Below are 19,897 nucleotides of genomic sequence, written 5' to 3'. Positions count from 1 at the left end.
AATGAGTCGGTCTGAGATAAATAAGAGATGTTGCATGTAAAACAGCATGACCCCAAACGGTAGTGGGCAACCGTGTTTTCATAAGTAGTGATCTTGCTATCAATGGTAAGCATTTAATAAATGACTCAGCAAGGCCATTTTGGGTATGAACATGAGCTACGGGATGTTTAACTTTTATCCCAACTGATAAACAATAATCATCAAAAGCTTGAGATGTAAATTCTCCGGCATTATCGAGGTGTATAGCCTTAATTGGATAATATGGGAACTGTGCCCTTAAGGATATTATTTGTGTCAATAGTTTCGCAAACGCCAGGTTGCGAGACGATAAGAGGCACACGTGAGACCATCTTGAAGATGCGTCTATTAGGACCATAAAATATTTGAATGACCCACAAGGTGGATGAATAGGTCCACATATATCCCCATGTATACGCTCTAGAAAAGGCAGGAGATTCAATGTCAACTTTCTTTGGTGATGGCTTAACTATCAATTTACCTTGAAAACAAGCGGCACATGAAAATTCACCACTTTCAAGAATCTTCGGGTTCTTAAGTGGATGCCCATTTGAATTTTTCAGTAATTTGTCTCATCATTATTGATCCAGGTTGACCTATTCGGTCATACCAAAGCATAAAAGTATTTGAATCATTAAAATTCTGGTTTACGATCGAGTGTGTTTCAATTGTATTAATTTGCGCATAATACAGGCCAGAAGACGAAGTTGGTAATTTCTCCAAAACATATTTCTGGCCGGAGACATTCTTTGCAATGCCAAGATATTCATTATTTATTTCATTTAATGTCTCAACATGACACCTATTACGACAGATATGTTTGAAACTTAACAACTTTCTTGGGGATTTAGAAGAGAATAATGCATCTTCTATAACAAGTTTCGTTCCCTTAGGCAGAAATATAGTAGCTCTTCTGGAGCCTTCAATCAATTTCGAATTGCCAGAAATTGTACTAGTATTTCCTCTTTTCCTACGCAAGTGAGAAAAGTATTTCTCATCTTTGAATATGACATGCGTTATTCCACTATCAATCACACAAATATCTTCACGATTGATCATTGATCCAAACAAAATTTGAGAAATTTCCATATATTTTTCGAGGCTTTCAAAGTATTTGCTCGAGATGCCGGTGTCTCGTGCTGATAAGGCTATAAAGTAAATACACCAGAAATAAGTATATAAAGAGACTAATATATTATTTAATTTTGAATTGATGTATAAATGAATTGAATTGACTTGCTATTTATAAGAGGAACAAGCAACCAAGAGATGGCTTTGTGGTTGCTCTCCAGGAACTTGATGGACATCCATCAAACAATCAATATTTTACAATAAATTGCTAATTGTACCTTTTTTGTTCTCTGACATATGCTTTTACTTATTTTGTATCCTGACGAGTGACGACTCTTGCACGTGGACGGAACGGAATTGCTCAATTGCCAAAGACAGACGCACAAAATGTTTGAAACTGAAACTTCCTTAATACCTGAAGAGAAAAGGGTGGAAACTGACAGAAATCTATAGTCTCGTTAAATTTGAAAAGAAACAAAAAAAATAAGCATATTATAAAAAAGGAAGTCAAAACAACATAGGCTTTAATATTATTATTTTGTCGATTACTAAGCAATTCAACTTTCATTTTTAGCTCAGAGCCTCACTTGTTTGACGACTCAAATCCATAAGAGAGACCTGTTTTATTTGTGAGGCGAATATTAAATTATATTTAGTTTGCTACTTACCCGCACATGATGTTTATAATTATCCTTGACGGTCACACTCCACTATTCCAGTGACCTTTGCAGGGCCAAACCTTGAGCTTCTAAACGGCAAAATAAAAAAGCCGCAGCAGAAAACACTTATTTTGCAACTACATCCATGATCCAAATATTTTTGTACAAAGAGATGCAAGTACAATTGTTTAAGTTGCTCGAGTTCTGGTATACAAATATCAATCCTCGTTGTATATATCACCATTTAAGCTCCAGCGAAATTGCTAAAATGTTCTGGCTACAAAAGTTGGTACAAAGATCTCAAAGAACAATGACTGGACTATGAACAAAAATAAAGGGGAAAACTCAAATGTAAAAATCATCTATGATCATGTGAAAGCGAAGATAGAGAGGATTGGATCAGGTTTTCCATCCTGTCCGTCAAACTGGATACCGTATTTAACAATGGTTCAGACAATTCCCCATCCCTAAAGGAGGGGTTGCTATCCTGTAGTATTTGGATTTGCCTCTCCAAATACTTTGTGAGACAAGCACCTGCTATGTTAATTAAGCAAAGAGAAGGGTTTGTGTGCATGAGCTTCGTTACAAGAAATCCTGCTAAAATCTGCTGCCCTGACCTCACAAGCTCCGACACAAAACAAGGAAAGATCAGTCTTGTGAAAAGATCAATGTGATCTTTTGAAATATTCTCATTTTCTACAGATCCACCACAACCGGAACTTGATAACTGGGATTCTTGGCACTGTCGAGAGAAATTCCCCACCATATAGCAAAGATAAGAGAATGTGGTACCATATGAAGGTTTGGTGATGATAGTTGATATAACTCCAGAAGATAAAACGAGAAGTAAAAACTCAAGATCCACGCCGATTTTGTCAGATATGCCTTCTTGTTTCAGCTTCTGCTCGACAGAATCCAAGCACTGTAACTGGACTACTTCGTATGGCAACAAGAGCATCAACTTAAGGGCTACAAAGCAATCTATTTCAAGTGCAATCTGGCTCAAACATTGAGCATTCTCTTCATCTAGTAATACTTCGCCTGGCTTTGCCACTGATTTGTCCAACAATTTCAACATTTTGTTGTACTGGGATATTGTTAGCAGTTTCCTGAAGATCTCCATCCAACAGACATGAAGAGGATGAACTGAAAGTTTCGCATCTTTCTTTGGTTCTTCTTCAATAGGTTCTTGGAAGCTTTCCCATCCATCATCCCAATCATCATTACCCCAACTATTTGCACCATCAGATACCTCACCAGAATCCTTTTCAATTTCTCTTCTAGTAAAGTACCCCTCCCATTCTCGGAGCATAGCTAATAATGTTTCAACATGGGATTCAGATTCAGCAAATTTAGATACTCCAAGGAAGCAAGAGATAGTAGATTCCACAGTCGAAAGATCTTCTGGTGTAATCTGTATGCTGGGGGAGATAGTGGAGACCAGCTGTGTAGATTTTAGAGCAATCAGAGTATTTGTGAACTTATTAGATGCATCTGTCTTGTTTGAAATCCCATCAGCGGCAGCATTCTCGCAGTTTGCAGTTGCACTATGCAAATTCTCCCAACCTTCCCAAGAATGAACTTCCACCTGTAGCTTAGAAGAAAATCGTTTGCTGTTATTATCAGTAGCTGCAACAAGTTGCATAAGCTCCAGTATGTAAACTCGAACATGGTTGGAGAGCTGAAAGTTCTCTGAAAACTCTTCCAATCTCTCCCAAACTGCCTGCCTGACGCACTGCAGATTTTCCAAATCACCATCTAATTTACTCAAAGATGACAAGTAATAGTGTAGACACTGATGCTCACAGGAATTGTCAGCCAACTCCTGCAAAATGGTCTTCAAGATACTAAGATAGAGATCTCGAAGATTCTCGATGCTGACAGCTTCTTTTTTAAAGTCTGTCAGTGATCCAGCTTCATGCAGGAAGTGAACCATGACTTCATCATATACATCTGCAACGGCTCCAAATCCACAACCTGAGCAAACCATCGCTCTGCAGAAATTGAAGATTTCAGCAGCAATATCACCAACAAAAACGTAACCTACATAGCCAATAACTGTAGCCCACCCCTGACTAGATGAAACTTTTTCCCCAGCAACTAGACGTGCAAAAACTTTAAGACACGTCATTATACATTCTAAGCAGAATCTTTCTTCCGAATTCTCAAGGAGTGCAACTTCATGCATGTCATTCATCATTCTGAGCCAAGTATCCACAAGCATGGCAAAGCACTCCTGCCAACCTGAGCCACAGGGCAGAGACTTGAAAGATCCTTCAGCAGGTAGTATGATGGCCAAGAATCGTTTCAAAATGTCCAGACGAGCAGGATTCGGGACAAATTTTAAGAATTTGCAGCAGGTATTGTAAGTCTGCTCGATCTCACTGATTAAGCAATGAAGACTTTCAGAGCTTTGAATATCGACCCCCAGTTTAGCTCTAGCTTCCAACTTTGTCAACAAACTTAAAACATAATGTTTATATACATACTGCCAAGACAAGAGACCATCAGGCACTGGACCATCATGAGCAGAAACAAGGTTCTTGACCATCTTTGCCAATGCTTCAACATTATTTTCATTGATGTGAGCAGAAACTTCACTGTTGAAGCATTCCAAGTTCAAATCTTGAATTCCAGCAACATTTTTGAAGTTCAGATCCTCGATAAAAGATACCCTGCAACATTCTTCTTCAGCAATCTTGGAGAACCGAGAAATATGAACAGAATGAGGATGCATTGGATCCTCTTGTTCATCAAGATGCAAGTAGCAGTCAGAGAGTAGGCCATATACTAGAGAAAGCCTCTGCTTATCATGTCCACCAATTGCTGGGTAGATCGACGAGGAAATAAATTTTATTGTTTCTGCAGCACGAGCTATTAGATCTTCTCTGTAAATTGACACTTCATTTTTAACATCATCAGTGCTCCAAGCATCAGAAACAAAGATGGACCTCAGGTAATGCAGCATCACCTGAATAGGAGAGGAGCAGTAGGAGAAACAGTTAGAGGACGTTTCGTTTAGAAACAAGTTATACAGGGATTAGCAATACAGGAATTAGTTTTGCAGGGTTTGTAATGCGGAGATTATCTTTTATTGAGTGTTTAGTTCATTGTATTAAAAATTGGATATACATTTGTGTTTGGTTTAGAGTTGTATAATATTTGGTTTACTATTATACCCTAGTCATTCTATAAGACTTTTTTTTTTCATTTATGGTTAAGGGTATTCCGCATTGCACCAGCAGTGACAATCAACACCCAGTGGCCTAGATTTCCCGTACTCCATATATCAACAACAAAACCCAGTGTAATCCCACAAGTGGGGTCTAGGAAGGGTGGTGTGTACGCAGACCTTACCCCTACCTTGTGAAGGTAGAGAGGCTATTTCCGATTGACCCTCGACTCAAGCCATACTCCATATTCTATAAATCAAACTGTTTAATTTAGTTTAATTCTTGAAAAAATAGCTAAAAACAAAAGGGTAATGAATTACATTTTAAGATCTTTATAAGAAAATAGATTGGCAAAAAGTACGGAGAATAAGAAAGAAAGTGCTATGCATCTGTATGCAGTGAAACACTAAAACTAACCATCGCATCAGATAACCAAGAATGGAGTTTATTTTATTTGTCAGATCAAATAACCCAACTTTAGCATGTGGTAGCTGTTGATTAAGCTAAAGCTGAGCACAAAGTTTTTTTCATTCTGGATCTTCTTTCCAGAAGTAGGTTTTTCTCTGAAGAAGAACAGTATGGTTTGGAGAAAATGAGTACAATAGCATCAAGGGTATATTTGCTTTTTGATATGGTTTATCCCAGTATAGTTACTCCAAGTATTAGTTATTCCACCTTGTATTCATTCAAGTATTTATCTATACAGAAAATGAAAATGGTAACCAAGCATTGAAGAACCTAATACAGTTTTTTTTTGGATAGATTCGTCAATGTTTGGTTACCGTGACTAGTTTTGTTAATACCCAAAACCAAATGACCCCTTATTTTTCTAGCATCTTAGAACTTCTAATTGTACTTTCATTATCTCATTTACAGTTCTGGTTCAAGAACAGTGCATACCTTGTTGCAATCTAAGCTATAAGTATTGGCCAACTTCAATACATCCTTCACACTGTGTTCCTTCTCTGGGGTCGTGGACTCGACAAATGAAAAAACAACGCTCTCTCTGTAGTCCATGTCCCCAGATAAGAAGCGAGCAGTTTCAACACCAGGGATTATTTGTTCTAAACGCCTTGAACGCTCTGCAATGCACTTTTGCTCTTCTAGCTTCAGTTTCCATTCTCTCCAGAACGTAGATTGTGCTTGGTCTATTTGTTCTTTTTCATCTGAATTAAAAGACAGGGTTTGAGTAGCAATAAAAAAAGGAACATGCAAAGCAAAATACAGAAAGCTCTCCAGCTACAGTATACAATAATAAGGTAGATCTAGGTCAAAATTAACAAAATCACCTGAGCAAATCAGTTTATGTTTCTGCTGGAACTTCGTAAGAAGCAGGTCCCTCCTTTGTGCAGGGTCCTCACACTTGATTCCACAATTGTGTAACAAACTGTAAATCATCCCAACATTCATAATGCTGGTTATTTCATTGTAATTCTCTCTTGTTCTCAAGTTTCTTTCAATTATCTCCACCCCCGAAAAGGCATCGGCAAGATTTAACAAAAAAGAGCACCCTGTGATGTCTTCCTCCTCAGAGACAGGCGACTCCATAATGGACTTAGCAACAGAGGCAATCAAACTGTCCTTCGGGGCAAAACCATTCCTTGCCAACCAGGACAAAATAATCATCACTGCCTGTGTTCTTAGACTGACATATTGATTCCCTGAAAATGAGCTCGATGTAAATTTCTTATTGCTTTCTGCTTCTTGACTCAGTTCAAGCAACCATGGAAGATACACAGCAGCAAATGACAAAAGTTTTCCATTTTCTCTCAAGATGGACGGAATGGTCCAGTCACCATCCACCTGGACATCTTTGGCTACCTGAAAAAGTACATTTTCAATCTGTTTAAGTTGTGCTTCCTGGTCAGAACATTCCTTCAAGTCTGTTTTATCTTCAGGCTCTGTTCCAGTCAACGCCATTAAAGATTCACATTGATCTTGCGTATCTAGATCCTTCCATGCATGTATTAACTCGGCAATTGATTCCCCATCACAGTGGCTCAAAGCAAAACCTAACAGCTGTTTTCTGGAAGCAATATCCATGTTCTCAAGGGCAGGACCTCTTGCCAGTGCTGCACACAAGTCCCAGACTGAACCATGCCCCTTTTTGGCCAAAACAAGACATAGATCAAAAGCCAGTTGGAGATCTCCAACCACTGCAGCTTCTCTTGCAATAGCTTCTTGTACAGCTGATATGTCGTCGTGCGAGCTCAACCCAAGAAGTTTGGCTAGTTCAATAATCTCATCGACATTCAGATAAGCTCCACCTTGACTTGTAACAACCAACTTAACTATTTCCATAGGATCTTTAATTTGCTTGAATTGCATTGGCAACAAGGTGACACCAAGGTTGGGAAGTTTAACAGTTACAGCATCAATAATATCAGCCTCCACCCTCACATTTCTACTAGCTGGAAAGATATTCAAGCATTCTTTAGCCTTCCAAATCTGCAGCATTTAGCAGCTTAAATCAATACATTGCTATTTCAATTTGCATTGGACTACTTTCAAATAAAATGTGCAACCGGTGTAAAGCATTAGTTCCTGGAACATACTCTGGACACACTTTAACTAAAAGCAAGAATGCTTTTTTATTTTATTGTTTATAACAACAGTAGTTTGGCCAGCTTGCTCACACCTTGACTATTTCACTGGGTACCTGCTACCTCCCACCAACACAGGTACCGGGTAACTCAGCACGCCAAGGCTTTTTCCAGTTGGAAGAAATCATCTAGTGTTTTTGTCTCTGCTAGTCTGCTAGAATTTGAACCTTGGTCTCCAAGGTTAATATACACTACATTGAGAATTAGAGATTACGTAATCACTCCTATGCTAGTATTATTATAGATAAAATGAACTTACTTCGGAACTAGAAAGACTTGACGCTGAGAAGAAATATTCTCTGGCAGCTTGAATAACAAGGTTTTCTGCTTTATCATTTGCCAAAGACACTGAACCCACACCTTTCAAATAATTCCTCGCAAGTGAAAAATTTCCTGCTTTCAGCAATCCCCTGCAGAACTCCATTAACACATATTCAAGATCTATGAAGCAAAATGCTTTCTCTTGCAAAGACTGCAAGTCAAGCCACATGTTTGTCCAATCATTATCTGATCGTCCAGGCTGTCGGCGAACAAATTTGGATAAGATGAGACGAACTATCTGCTTTACACCCTTTTCATCTGAATATGCCTCCTGGAAAAAGCTGATAGGCTTTGGGACCTGAACATACAGGACAATAATTGGAAAGTATTATAAACCAGGTTATGTGACAAAAAGCAACAAAAGATTCACTACCACAATCAATTGTCAATATTACAAGCTACAATATGATCCTTTTTGTATAAAAATTGGGTACAATATAAGTACCCCATTTTGTAAAATAATATCAATATTATTAAATAAATGCTTTGATTAAATAATTATACATGAAATAATAAAGTACCAAGGTTTTATGAATGATGAGTGAGGATCATCATACAATAACTTGTTTGTCGATGTCAAGCAGTGTTTAGGATGGCGAAAGGCGAGGCGTGGCGACAAGGGCTCGCCTCATGCCTCATGGCGAGCGCCTTTTAGAAGCGAGGCGAGAATTAACACAAAAAAAATTAAAATATTAAATATGCATATATAAATATAACTCCGCCTGTGTGAGCTCGCTCACATTGCCGGTCCCAAGCCCGGATAAAGGAGGAGGGTTGCCGAGGGTCAATCGGAAACAGCCTCCCTACCCAGGTAGGGGTAAGGCTGCGTACATCTTACCCTCCCCAGACCCCACTATTGTGGGATTACACTGGGTAGTGACCAAGACCATGCATATATAAATACCCAAAAACTCAAATACTCAACAAAATACTAGCAAATATTTCAATTGAAAAACTAAAAGTAGATGGTTGATAGTTGATACTAAAGTCTAAAAGTCTCCAACTAGATAGTTAATAAGTCATAAGGTCCCTGGGTGTTAGCATTAACCAAATTATAACGAAGCAACATCTATTCTTCTTCAAGATCTCCAAATTCTTCAACCACAAGAGTGTTAGCATTATATTGTCTCGTTATTCTGTTCTGTTTTAAAAAAAGTCAGCCTTACGCCGTAGCCTCGCCTTTTAGGAAATGCCACGCCTTGGCAGTACATGGCGAGGCAGGCTCGCCTTACCACGCCTCACGCCAAAAGGCGTAAGGCGAGCGCCTTTCACAACTCTGATATCAAGATGATTGATAAATGTTTAAAGCACAAAGATTAACAATCCAAAATTTAATTAAATATATGTGATTTAGTTTACCTATTTCAATTTTATTTGGTATCAACATCTAATGAAACGTATCTCAGCTAAAGGTTGTCCCATTGGGTGTGAGTAAGTTTGTGACAAAAGAAGAGGCTTCTTTGTCATATATTTATGTCTTCATTCATTAAAGATTGTTTTATTTTTTTATGGCGTTTATTAATTTAAGAATCTTGTAGAACTTTTCTCCCACCAATGATTGTGCAAGGAAAACTGATGCAAGAGAATATTCTAATGTTTCTTGAGCTAACATTCCTCTTTGTACTAATGTTTATTTTTTAATTGAACAGATTATCTTGAAATGTTTAATGCTCTCAATTTTGCTGGATGATGAATCTCACTGCTTTCTGCACTGTCCTATGGGTTCAGCATACAAAAACGAGTGAACTCTCTGAAATAGTATCTAAATACTTCCAAATCTCCATTTAAGCAGCTACCAATGGAACTTTTCTCTTTTGTTTTTGGTTCAGGCTGAAGTGTTCTATTGGCTGTCATTGCTAATGAACTTCTAATTGTCCGTTATCAATAGCATGCCAACGGAGAAGTTTGAGTACCATGCAGAGCTAAAGGAACTATCAAAAGTAAAGACAATGGATAGAAGCCTGAAAAATGTACTGAAACTTCATAAATATGAAAATTTTGTTGTGCACACGGCGGATAGATCATCACATGGACCTCATCATTAACAGTTTGTACAACAATGAGGAGGTTTTTCTTTCTTTTGTGTTCATCGACTTGGTGGTTTTTATATTCCATTGTTTACCTTCGCAAAAATCAGAGTTTATAACAGTGTTTTGTATGTCCAGCAGTGTTTAAAACAGTATTTTTGCATTTTGGCAAGTTTTCTTAAATAATTAGAAAGCTAGATTTACTAAGATGACTTGAGATTCAGCTATTTGGTTCGTCACTAAGGGAAAATTAATGTGAAGGACTTCATTTGATACTAGCAACTTCCATGGATTTGTCTTAAGAAGGCAAATTTAAATTGTGTATAAAATAAAATCATGCCTAAAAAATAGTCGCTTGAAGAGAGAAGGCTGTTGCAGGTAACTAGAGCAACATACTAATAAATGCAAGAAAAAAATCTTTTATGATTAATTAGCAATATTTGGTGAGTAATTTTGCACATATGGATTGTAGCCATAGATGTAATGACTACGGTTCAATTAGGCATATCAGAGAGGGCTGTTTCTTTTGAGCCAGGGTCTATCAGAACAGCCTTTCTATCTCATAGAGATATGGTCTACGTACATCTTACCCTCCCCAGACCCCACTTGTGGGATTATACTGGGTATTTTGTTGTAGTTGTAGAAAGGGCTGTTACGGCAGAAGCACAAACCAAGGTGAGCTTGTGTTTTTACATAAACCAAATGATTCTTGAACTAACCTGATGTATTATGTCTCATATGTTTAAGACAAGCTGAAGTTGAGGCTTAAGATTTTGGGCACGAAGTTTTAATAAGACAAAAATACATTTGAAATTTGTAGTCTAAAATAAGTCTTAGATATTTATGTGGCTATAAGTCATCTCATTAAAGGATAAAATGAGAATTTTAATGTTATATTATTTTTAAATATAGAAAAATGCCATTCTTTTAGAAAAAACTAAAAGGGAAAGGATATCACATAAATTGGTACAGCGTGCATATTATTTTACAGAACTCTATACTACCATCACTTGATATACACGTGCAACGCACGTACCGAGAAACTAGTATATATTTAAATAAGTAGCAAAGCCAGCGTCTTTATGGAACCACAATTTGTTGGGAAGGAAAAAACCATCAGAAATATCATTGACCTTTTTCTTTTCTTTCTTCTGATAAGGAGATACATCAATTGACCATTGTGATTTAAAGTTTGGCAATAGCAGTGGAAGTTAAGACCAAATTAGCATGCTTTAAACAATCCAAGGTGCATCCAGGCATGGGGTAATTATGACTGCTAAACAAGAAAAAGCACTGTAAGCAACAATTGGAGGAAATGAGGGAGTAGAGACAATCACCCCAGATGAGAGAGTGAGAGGACATGTCTACTATGAATGAATATGACAAAAGGGTTTTCTCAGGTTCCAGGAAGCACTATTGTTGATCCAACAGATACCAATTTGAAACACGAAACTGCCAGATTGCGGAACTTAGCCTAGACGGAAACAATACTATCCTGTGTGGGTTAAGAGAGAGAAAATATGGGTTCTACATGATTACTACATACGAAGGAAAAACCTAACCTGGTAAAGCGCCAATATTCTTCCTGCTTCAATATGACCTTCTGCGAGTCTCACCCTTTCCTTGAGGCTTGCAGCTTTGGAATCTGTCAAAACACAATTTGGACAATTATTTCTTTTGTTTTTCTGTAAGTAGTAACCTCTAGGGAGAAAAATTAGTAGTGACTTCAGTAAAGTTAAATCAGAATATTCGATTGCTCAGCTACCCAATCGATGTCAGTCACAAGCTGTTTGACATTGAAAATACAAAGAAACAGATCTGTGAAATAAGAAACAAACTAGTATGGGAGCACCTTCTTTTTTTTTTTTTTTTTTTTTTTTTTTTTGAGAATGATAATAATCTAGTATGGGAGCACTACGACTATGACCCACTACGACTATGACAATATTAAATGACCAGCTATGACAAGCATTTAACAACAGTTTTCATCCGAACCTGAAATATAAATAGACAAATGGCAACTCCACCCCTCCCTAAAAAGAAAGTGAGAAAAAGGAAAAAAGAGAGTAATAAACCAAATCAAAAAGTAATCAAACTTAAAAAATTCTATAAAATGTTGTATCAGACACGTGCAAGAATCAACTAGCTTTTGGTATTCAATTCATTTCATTCGAGCCTGTGACATATTTACTTATATGCCCCAAAAGTTTGATAGTCAGAAAAGCATAGATGAGAATACATGGAATATCCATCATTACATAGTAACCAAAATTTATATTACATGTATCAAGAACTGATTTCAGTGAAATCTTAAGACAAAAATTTAATCAATTTTTAGCTCGACACAAGCAGTGAAGAGAAAAGTCAGAAAAGCATAGATGAGAATACATGGAATATCCATCATACATATTTATCAAATTTATATTACATGTATCAAGAACTGATTCCAATGAAATCTTAAGACAAAAATTTAATAAATTTTTAGCTCGACAGCAGCAGTGAAGAGAAGAGGGAGACAAGAAGAGAAGGTGGGAGATTAGCAAAACTGCCACAGGTTGCCAACATGACAAAGCAGAAATTTCTGTGTGTGTGGGTGGGTGGGGGTTGGGGGGGGGGGGGGGGGGGGAGGATAGCATTTGTCAAAGACTTACCATGTGGAAATGGAAGTTTAGACAAAATGGAGGCCATCGTACTCCACCGATCTGTAACAGAGCAAGCGTATATGCACTGAAGAGCACAATCTACAACCTCAGCATCATTCTGGAAAAAGTTATTTGTCTGGACCTCTCTGCTACCCTCTTCAATTACAACTGAACACATCTCCAATTTATTTTCAGAGGCAATCTCCTTCAGCCATCTTACCAGAAATGACCCAGCTGAGCAATCTGTTTTGTCATCTCTGGAATGCACAGTCATAGAGGGAAACCTCTTTTTCATGAATGGAATTGCTTTAGTATGTAATCTTTTAATAACAGTATCTTCTCTGACCCCAATCAACATCAATTTAAATCTTTCATAATCAGGTAAGCTTTCCCATATAGTAAGACTCATGGAGAAATTCATTTTTTCATTCTCCTCAGAATAGATAAGCTGGTGTAAGTAAGAAATCTCTTCCAGGAATGGCTGCAATTGAGCAATGCCTTTGCGGCAAGCAAAGTCAATTAAGCACATGGAGTTGTCGAGTTGCCCACTTAAGGTATCAATATCTCTAGCTCTCTTTTTGTACCAAGACGAGAGTTCACTTACTGAAGGCCATTGAGACCCCAAAAATTGTTTGACAATTGGTTCAGTTCTGATCTGAGTATAGCTCTCATGACTCTCAGGGACTCTGCTGATAATAAAAGTTACCATCTCATCACACTCAACCCAATCTTCTTCCCTCAAAGAAATACTTGGAGGAGGGGAACTCCCAGGAAGGAGCTGTCCATAAGTCTGCACCGGAAGAGTCTCAGGGATAGCAGCTAAGACATCCAACAATGAGGAAGTTAAGGAGTAAGGATGACGCTTAAAGAGAAGGTTTAATGCCCCAATCTTGCCACTTTCTGCAAGTGCAATTGCAGCTTCTTTAATGGGCAAATTACAAAATTTCTTGTACTCCTGTAAAGAAAACCTGCAAAAGGCTAAGTCATTAAGTTTCAAGTCAGTAGAAACCATTTGAGCATTATTACTTCTATTTAAAAGCTTGAAGATTTGTCCTAGTTTCAAAATCAGTAAGACCATTACAAAAGACAGGATAAGAAGCAATCCTAATGAAATATAGGAAAACAAACAAAAGTAAATATAAGAAAAAACCATACAATTTCACAGTTGGGTCATTGAGCGACAAGCCACTTATTCCCCTTGAAGAGGTATATGCTACAGTTTGAAAATGAAAATTTGTCACCTCAACCACTAAGTCCAGTTAAATGTGGAAGTCAAAGGCAACGTGGTAGTTTTATAACCTCAACTCAATTTTGAAGTTTTCAGCTTTTGTCACCACTTCCAGAAAATCTATTTAGTTATATAGAAGATTCATAGCCAATAATAAAAATAGGATGTTTGCTTATGTTGCTTTGTAATAACAATAAGACTGCTTGCGAGCATCACGACACTCCAATCAGTGTTTCAATATAAACCTTATGAATCCAGAGAAAAAAAACATTCACAACTGAAGAAGAAGAAGACGAAGAAGAAGAAGAAGAAGAAGAAAACAGGGAGCAATAATATCATCACCTGCCCATGTTTATCCCGATAAATGTCTCTATCCGGTCTCTATATTGCAACAACTTAAGTCTTGCCACAAGACAATCCCAAACCTTACTATGCTCATCAACCTCAGGCTCAGAAAATCTATAACGGTCAGTTATGCAAAGTCCAAGATCAAGCAGTGCCCTAACTGCGTCTTCAGTTGGTCCAAATCGACCTACACATTCAGAAAGTACGAAAACTTGGTCCTTGATATTTGAAAGTAGTGTCTTTATCTCATTTACACCCTGGGAGGAGTGCAACCACTGTGACTTTAGAGCTTCGTCTTTATCTAGCCCATGCTGATCCGCAAACATGAGAGCAGCCTGATACTCTTGTCTGGAGATTAATATATCATACATTTCAGGAACAGATCGTTCAGAAAATGAAACTAAGCTCCATTGGAAACTGGCCCAGTCAAACTTATTATTCATAGCACCATCACCGCACTCCATAAGATGAGAGCTGCTTGCTCTAATTTCTTCAGCTGATTCATTGTTCTGAATGGATGGTTTTGTCTCTAGTAGAAAAAGTTTTCCCGCCAAGTGTGGCACTCTCTCTAAAAGGGGATACGAATACATAGTCTCGTCCTTACGTAGCATAGCACCAGTGCATATGTTAATCATAGTGATGTTTCCATTCCTTCCTGCAATAGCAAGTATATCATCAGACCACCAGGCAAAATCTAAGACCCCATTCACAAGAATGTTCCCCTGATCTGACTCTTTATTTCCCTGATGTAATTCATTTTCCTCTCCATAAGAACATTTTGAGAGAGAACGCTGTTCCTCATCAAACTTAAAGGTAGTCAAAGATCCTCCCATATCCAGAGTAGCAACAAATCTTCCCTGTGGTGATATTGACACCTTAGGAGAAGTTATATGACCCGCATAATCTTTAGGCATAGAAAAGAAACCCTCAAACTGAGTAGAAATGAGAACTTCCACGGCTAAGTTTCCACTTTTTCGGCAAAGCGAAAGACTGTACAATCCTAGAAAAAAAAATGTCAGTGATAAAGAAAAGTAATAGGTGGCTAGCATCAATTCAAAATGACTGCTAAACCAAAATTAAGAACGATACATAAATATGTTCGGATATAGTTAAGGACTTTGAGCTACCATTAGTCGTTGGCTGCAAGCTACCAGCACTGCTAACTATGGAAAATAAGCTCCGTTCCGGCTGGTAATCCAAGCAGAACATATTCTGTGGAAACTGCTTCAGCATTGTCCCGCTGCTCGAGGCAAGGGGTGAAAAAACAGATGCACTTGGATCTTGACTGATCTCAAAGTCATGAATCAACCCATCCGCTGTAATTATAGTGAAGGTACACCTGGAAAAGAGTCATCCACACAAAATATATGAACAAGCTATGTAAATAAGATGAAAATCTGAGAGAGAAAAAACCTCTACAAATAATTGAGCTTACAAGCAAGATTTCTTCAAATCAGCATCATCCTGCACCATCAGGCCAACTATTGGTGAAGAACTTTTTATATGACTCTTGGAAATTCTGGTAATTTCCTCACCATTAGCTCTGATGAGATAGATAGTGTCACTATCGTCAGCAACACCAAGAACATCATGAGTTTCAGACCAAGCCCCACAACGGAATGAAGTAATGCTTTTGCCTAGAAGTACAGAGGCAGTAAATAATAGATAAATGTAGCAATACGTTTGTACAATCATAAAGAGTAGCACTAGAAACTAAATGTAATTTTAAAAAGTGGGTAAGTTGACAGTCATTATAATCCTCCTCGCCACCGTCTTGATCTATTACTGGTTGGGGTTAATCTGAATCCTAAATTCTCAACCAGAGAAGAAAGGGAAGTAAATAAATTGGTGACACAGTTTTGTCTGTCTTCACATAAATCAATTGGAATTTCAGAGAGAAAAACAGCACCAATTTGGTACTAATACATATCAACGGGCACAATATGTTGGTTCAACGACTAAATAGATCAAAAGAATAGAAAAACACTGACAAGCTGCAGTCAGGAAGGCAGCACTGATACGTTAAGAACAAAGAATCCCTTTGACATCTGGTTATCAAAAAAGAAAAGAAGCCCCATGACATGTTAAAATAATTGTCCTATTCTTGACATACTTTTGTTTTTTTTTTTGAAATTGGTAACATCTATTCTTGACATACTATAAAGGAGATTACTTCCACCACGGTTTTTTTACTTCTATTTTAGGTTCCTGAAACTTACCATATGTGCCACAAGGCTTTTGGTAGTCATCATCCTTCTGCAGGATTGTTATCTGATTCCCAGATGCTACAGCCACAAGATCACCCCTTGAGGAAACAAATAAGGATGCATATCTCCTTACTTTTGTTGGATTCCCCTGCTTTCTCCATCTCTCCTTGAGTTGGGCAATACCTTCATACATGACAAAAAAATGATAATTTAAACTAAAAGGTCTAAACAACAAGTGAAGTAAAACCAATACTCTCTACATAGGAAGTTTCTTGACCTAATTTCTTTTTACGTCTTTATTTTCTTCTAATTTTCCTTGGTGCATTTTATCAAAAGGAGAACTTCTTATCCTTCAAGAATTTTGGACTGCCACTATCTATCTAACTGTACTTTACATACTTTTTTGACGAAGATCGTGACTTACATACTATCGTTTCTCAACTAGTTAATTTAACTCTTTTCACCCTATTATTTCAATCTTTACTCTATCAAACTATAATAAGATAATCTATTCTTACTTCTCGTGATTCTCTGCACTAATAAAAACACAGGTAGTTTAACTTATGGGACAAATTTCTTAAAATTCATGTGAATTCAGAAAGTGTGAAAAGTAAATGAATGTGTTCTATGCAAAACCCGCTATACAATGCCTCCAAGCTAATGCGACTGAAACCAAAACAAAATGCAAAAGAAGAAAAAGGAAATAGAAAAAGAAGCTCATCAGTTTTTTTTTTTTTTTTTTGATGAAGAGAAAAAGAAGCTCATCAGTTAAGCATCTCAGAGATGATATGCACTATAAGCCTACATATAAAGAAATCACATCCAAGTTCTACTACAATCAAATAAGATACTCTCGAAAGTGCAATGCAGCCTGTTGATAATCTCAAAACTGCAATGCAGTACATGTACATCTATGTAGCACTTGTTTGGACATTTAGCTATATCCCTATTGATGTTTAATGTTTTCCAATATTGTTATGTCATTTTTAAGTGGTGGTGGTGATGAGTGACTTCAATACATAGTTTAAAATAAGGAAATTTGTAGAGTAACACCATATCTTCTTTCATGTTTTGACAAATAACCCGATGCTTTCTTTTTATAATTGCATATCTGTAATCAAATTCCGAAAGGAAGAATGATTGAAACTTCCCTTCGTCTTCATGATCCAAATTAAAATTTCTATTTCGAACTAAAACAATTTAACTCACTCTTGTTACCTCATCTTCACACTCCAAAAGCCACAACACAGAATCACATTTAAACCTATACAATAGCTAAAAGATATTCAACCGTAAGGTCAAATTTTCTTAGAAACACAACTGAATTTTGTGAAATATTAACCTTTCTTTCCGTTCCACTAACACCGGTTTCCAAGATTGCTCAAAATAAGTCATATCTACGATACTCGGCCATCCAGAAGATCTAATTCACTGATCCAGTTAACTTCCTCTTCTGCTTGATTGATATTGAATTCATCACAATTAGAAGATAACTCACAGACATTCTAAAATAATATGCTTTTTCTTGTTACCAACAATGCGCGTGATTTTGTTTCTGGTTATCATGTATCAATACTTCCAAGATGAGCAACCTGAGTTTCTAAAAGCTAAACCATCTCCTCAGGATGTGCTTTTTACACCTCAGACACTCCACTTACGGCTATGCCCCGAGCTAAATCAAGAAGGGACGTTAAACATAATTCTAGAAGGGCCTTCCGCCAAAAAAGGGGTCTTGGCAGTTTAAACCTGGTGTCCAAATCTAAAGTTGAACTAAGAACACAACTTCCTCACTTGAGGCTCCATTGAAGCACCCTGAAGTAGTGAAGCCTAGGTTGGATGTTTCACCTTGAGTTAGTGAGGTTTCGATGCAGACACGAGGTGCAAAGCCTAGGTCGCATTGCTGATGAGCTCTATATCTAAGACGGTATCACAAAACAAAAGAAAATTGGCAAAGTGACATTTTGATTGTTGCAAAAATATTTAGGAATGACTTTATTAATAATTAAGAAATAAAGTTACAAACTTACTACCTAGCCACTTAACTTAAAATGTAAATTTGCATCTGATCGAAAATCTAAAATGATTTTCGAACTTACTTAAAATGACTTCTATTTCATATAATTTCATTTATTTACAGTTTTTCATTTTTCCCAAATAATTTTTATTTGCCTTTATAGTTACTTCTCCTTTTTTTCTCTGTCATTTGTGCATTTGTTCACTAAAGACTACACTTAAAATTGTGCTCTGTACTAAAAGCCCCAGCAAACCATGTCGCGTTTCTACAATTTTCACCTTTGACCTATTGTGACTTCCTATATAGTAAAACAACATGTTTAAGACGCATTAGTTCAGATTATTTCACCATATCTAGGGCCACTTATTTAAGCTTATTTCACCATGTTTTGGGCCACTTTAGTTCAGATTACTTCATCTATTATAGTCATATTGTTTCAATCAGTTTCTTATAATAATCAAAGGTCACTATACCCAGCCAAACAAATATTCAACGAAAAACCATAACTAAGCTCACATTTATATGATTTAAATAAAAAAAAAAAAACTTTAATCACATGGATAATTAAATGAAACTAAAGAAAGCAGTCAACTGGAAGTTTCAAATTTCCATGAATTAAATACTAGCAAAAAGAAATTAGTTTAAGCATAATTTGCTTATTATAACTTCATTAAACACCGAATTCAACAAAAAAAGTGAATGTACCTGATGAAGAAAGCAATCTTGAAAGATAACTGCTTTTGGCTCCTTCATTCAGCTAAATCAAACACAAGAAAGTAAGGAATTGAGAAAAGCCAAAGAGATCATCAAAAGAAAGATTACAATTCAAATAAGTGGAAACCTGTTGATGTTGTGGAGGATAATTGGAAATATAAGGCCCAGAAGCATGATGACGTGTCTCAAAGAGGATTTCTCCAGTGGTTTCATCCATCTAATGCATGTAAAAGTAAAGAAGAAAGTTAAACCTCTGTGAATTTGTGATCTTCGAGATCCAAAACCCTATGATTTTAACGCACGGAATTTTTTGTACAACATGTACTGTAAGAAATTTGGACAACAACCGGTTCGATGCTTAGATTCGAACCGATTTTTTTTTTTTTTGGGGGTTTGGGTCAGAGTTTAATGAAAGGCATAATCATGAAGTGAATAGTACGGAAAATAACATCCGGGTCTTAGGCCTTTTTATTCAATATCTCATTACAATAAGGCCCAGGAGGCTCCATATGGAACCTTTTTTTGCACGGATTTGCAAAAACATATATGTACATGGTAAGAGGGTATATTTACAGAACATGACGAATATTTTTTAGTTTACAAAATATATTAATAAACTTCTTACAAAATCTATACGAATTAGGCAAATTAAAAAGAAGCAAATAAAACACATTAAATAACGTAAGGAAATCCTTTTGCTAATTTTATCTAATTTTCTCTCTCCATTCAAAATTTAGACATATAGTTCCCTTATGTTCTCCAACTTTTGCTTTCTTATTTCATTCACTTTTCTCTCCCTATTCAAAATTAAGGGATATTGTTACCTAATTTTCTTCAACTTTTACTCAAAAAGTCCATTAAAATCGGTAATTTTT

At 36.8% G+C, this 19,897-nt stretch overlaps 1 protein-coding gene across 1 annotated transcript; it reads right to left on the bottom strand.

Moving 5' to 3' along the window:
- Positions 1–1,868: 1,868 nt before the first annotated feature.
- LOC132632126 (MAG2-interacting protein 2) lies at positions 1,869–19,463 on the bottom strand. The gene is made up of 12 exons (XM_060347964.1): positions 19,150–19,463; positions 19,014–19,065; positions 16,307–16,477; positions 15,523–15,724; positions 15,215–15,426; positions 14,085–15,087; positions 12,524–13,482; positions 11,435–11,517; positions 7,784–8,143; positions 6,211–7,369; positions 5,822–6,087; positions 1,869–4,719 (listed from the first exon to the last, which is right to left on the bottom strand). Exons 1-12 carry the CDS (start codon positions 19,237–19,239, stop codon positions 2,107–2,109), a joined length of 7,170 nt encoding a protein of 2,389 aa, XP_060203947.1. The 5' UTR covers positions 19,240–19,463; the 3' UTR covers positions 1,869–2,106.
- Between the last annotated feature and the right edge of the window lie 434 nt (positions 19,464–19,897).

The sequence above is a fragment of the Lycium barbarum genome, chromosome 3, assembly GCF_019175385.1.
Source record: "Lycium barbarum isolate Lr01 chromosome 3, ASM1917538v2, whole genome shotgun sequence".
Taxonomy (NCBI): Eukaryota; Viridiplantae; Streptophyta; class Magnoliopsida; order Solanales; family Solanaceae; genus Lycium; species Lycium barbarum.
The sequence above is the reverse complement of the archived record's forward strand: the minus strand, read 5'-3'. Positions and strand labels throughout refer to the sequence as shown.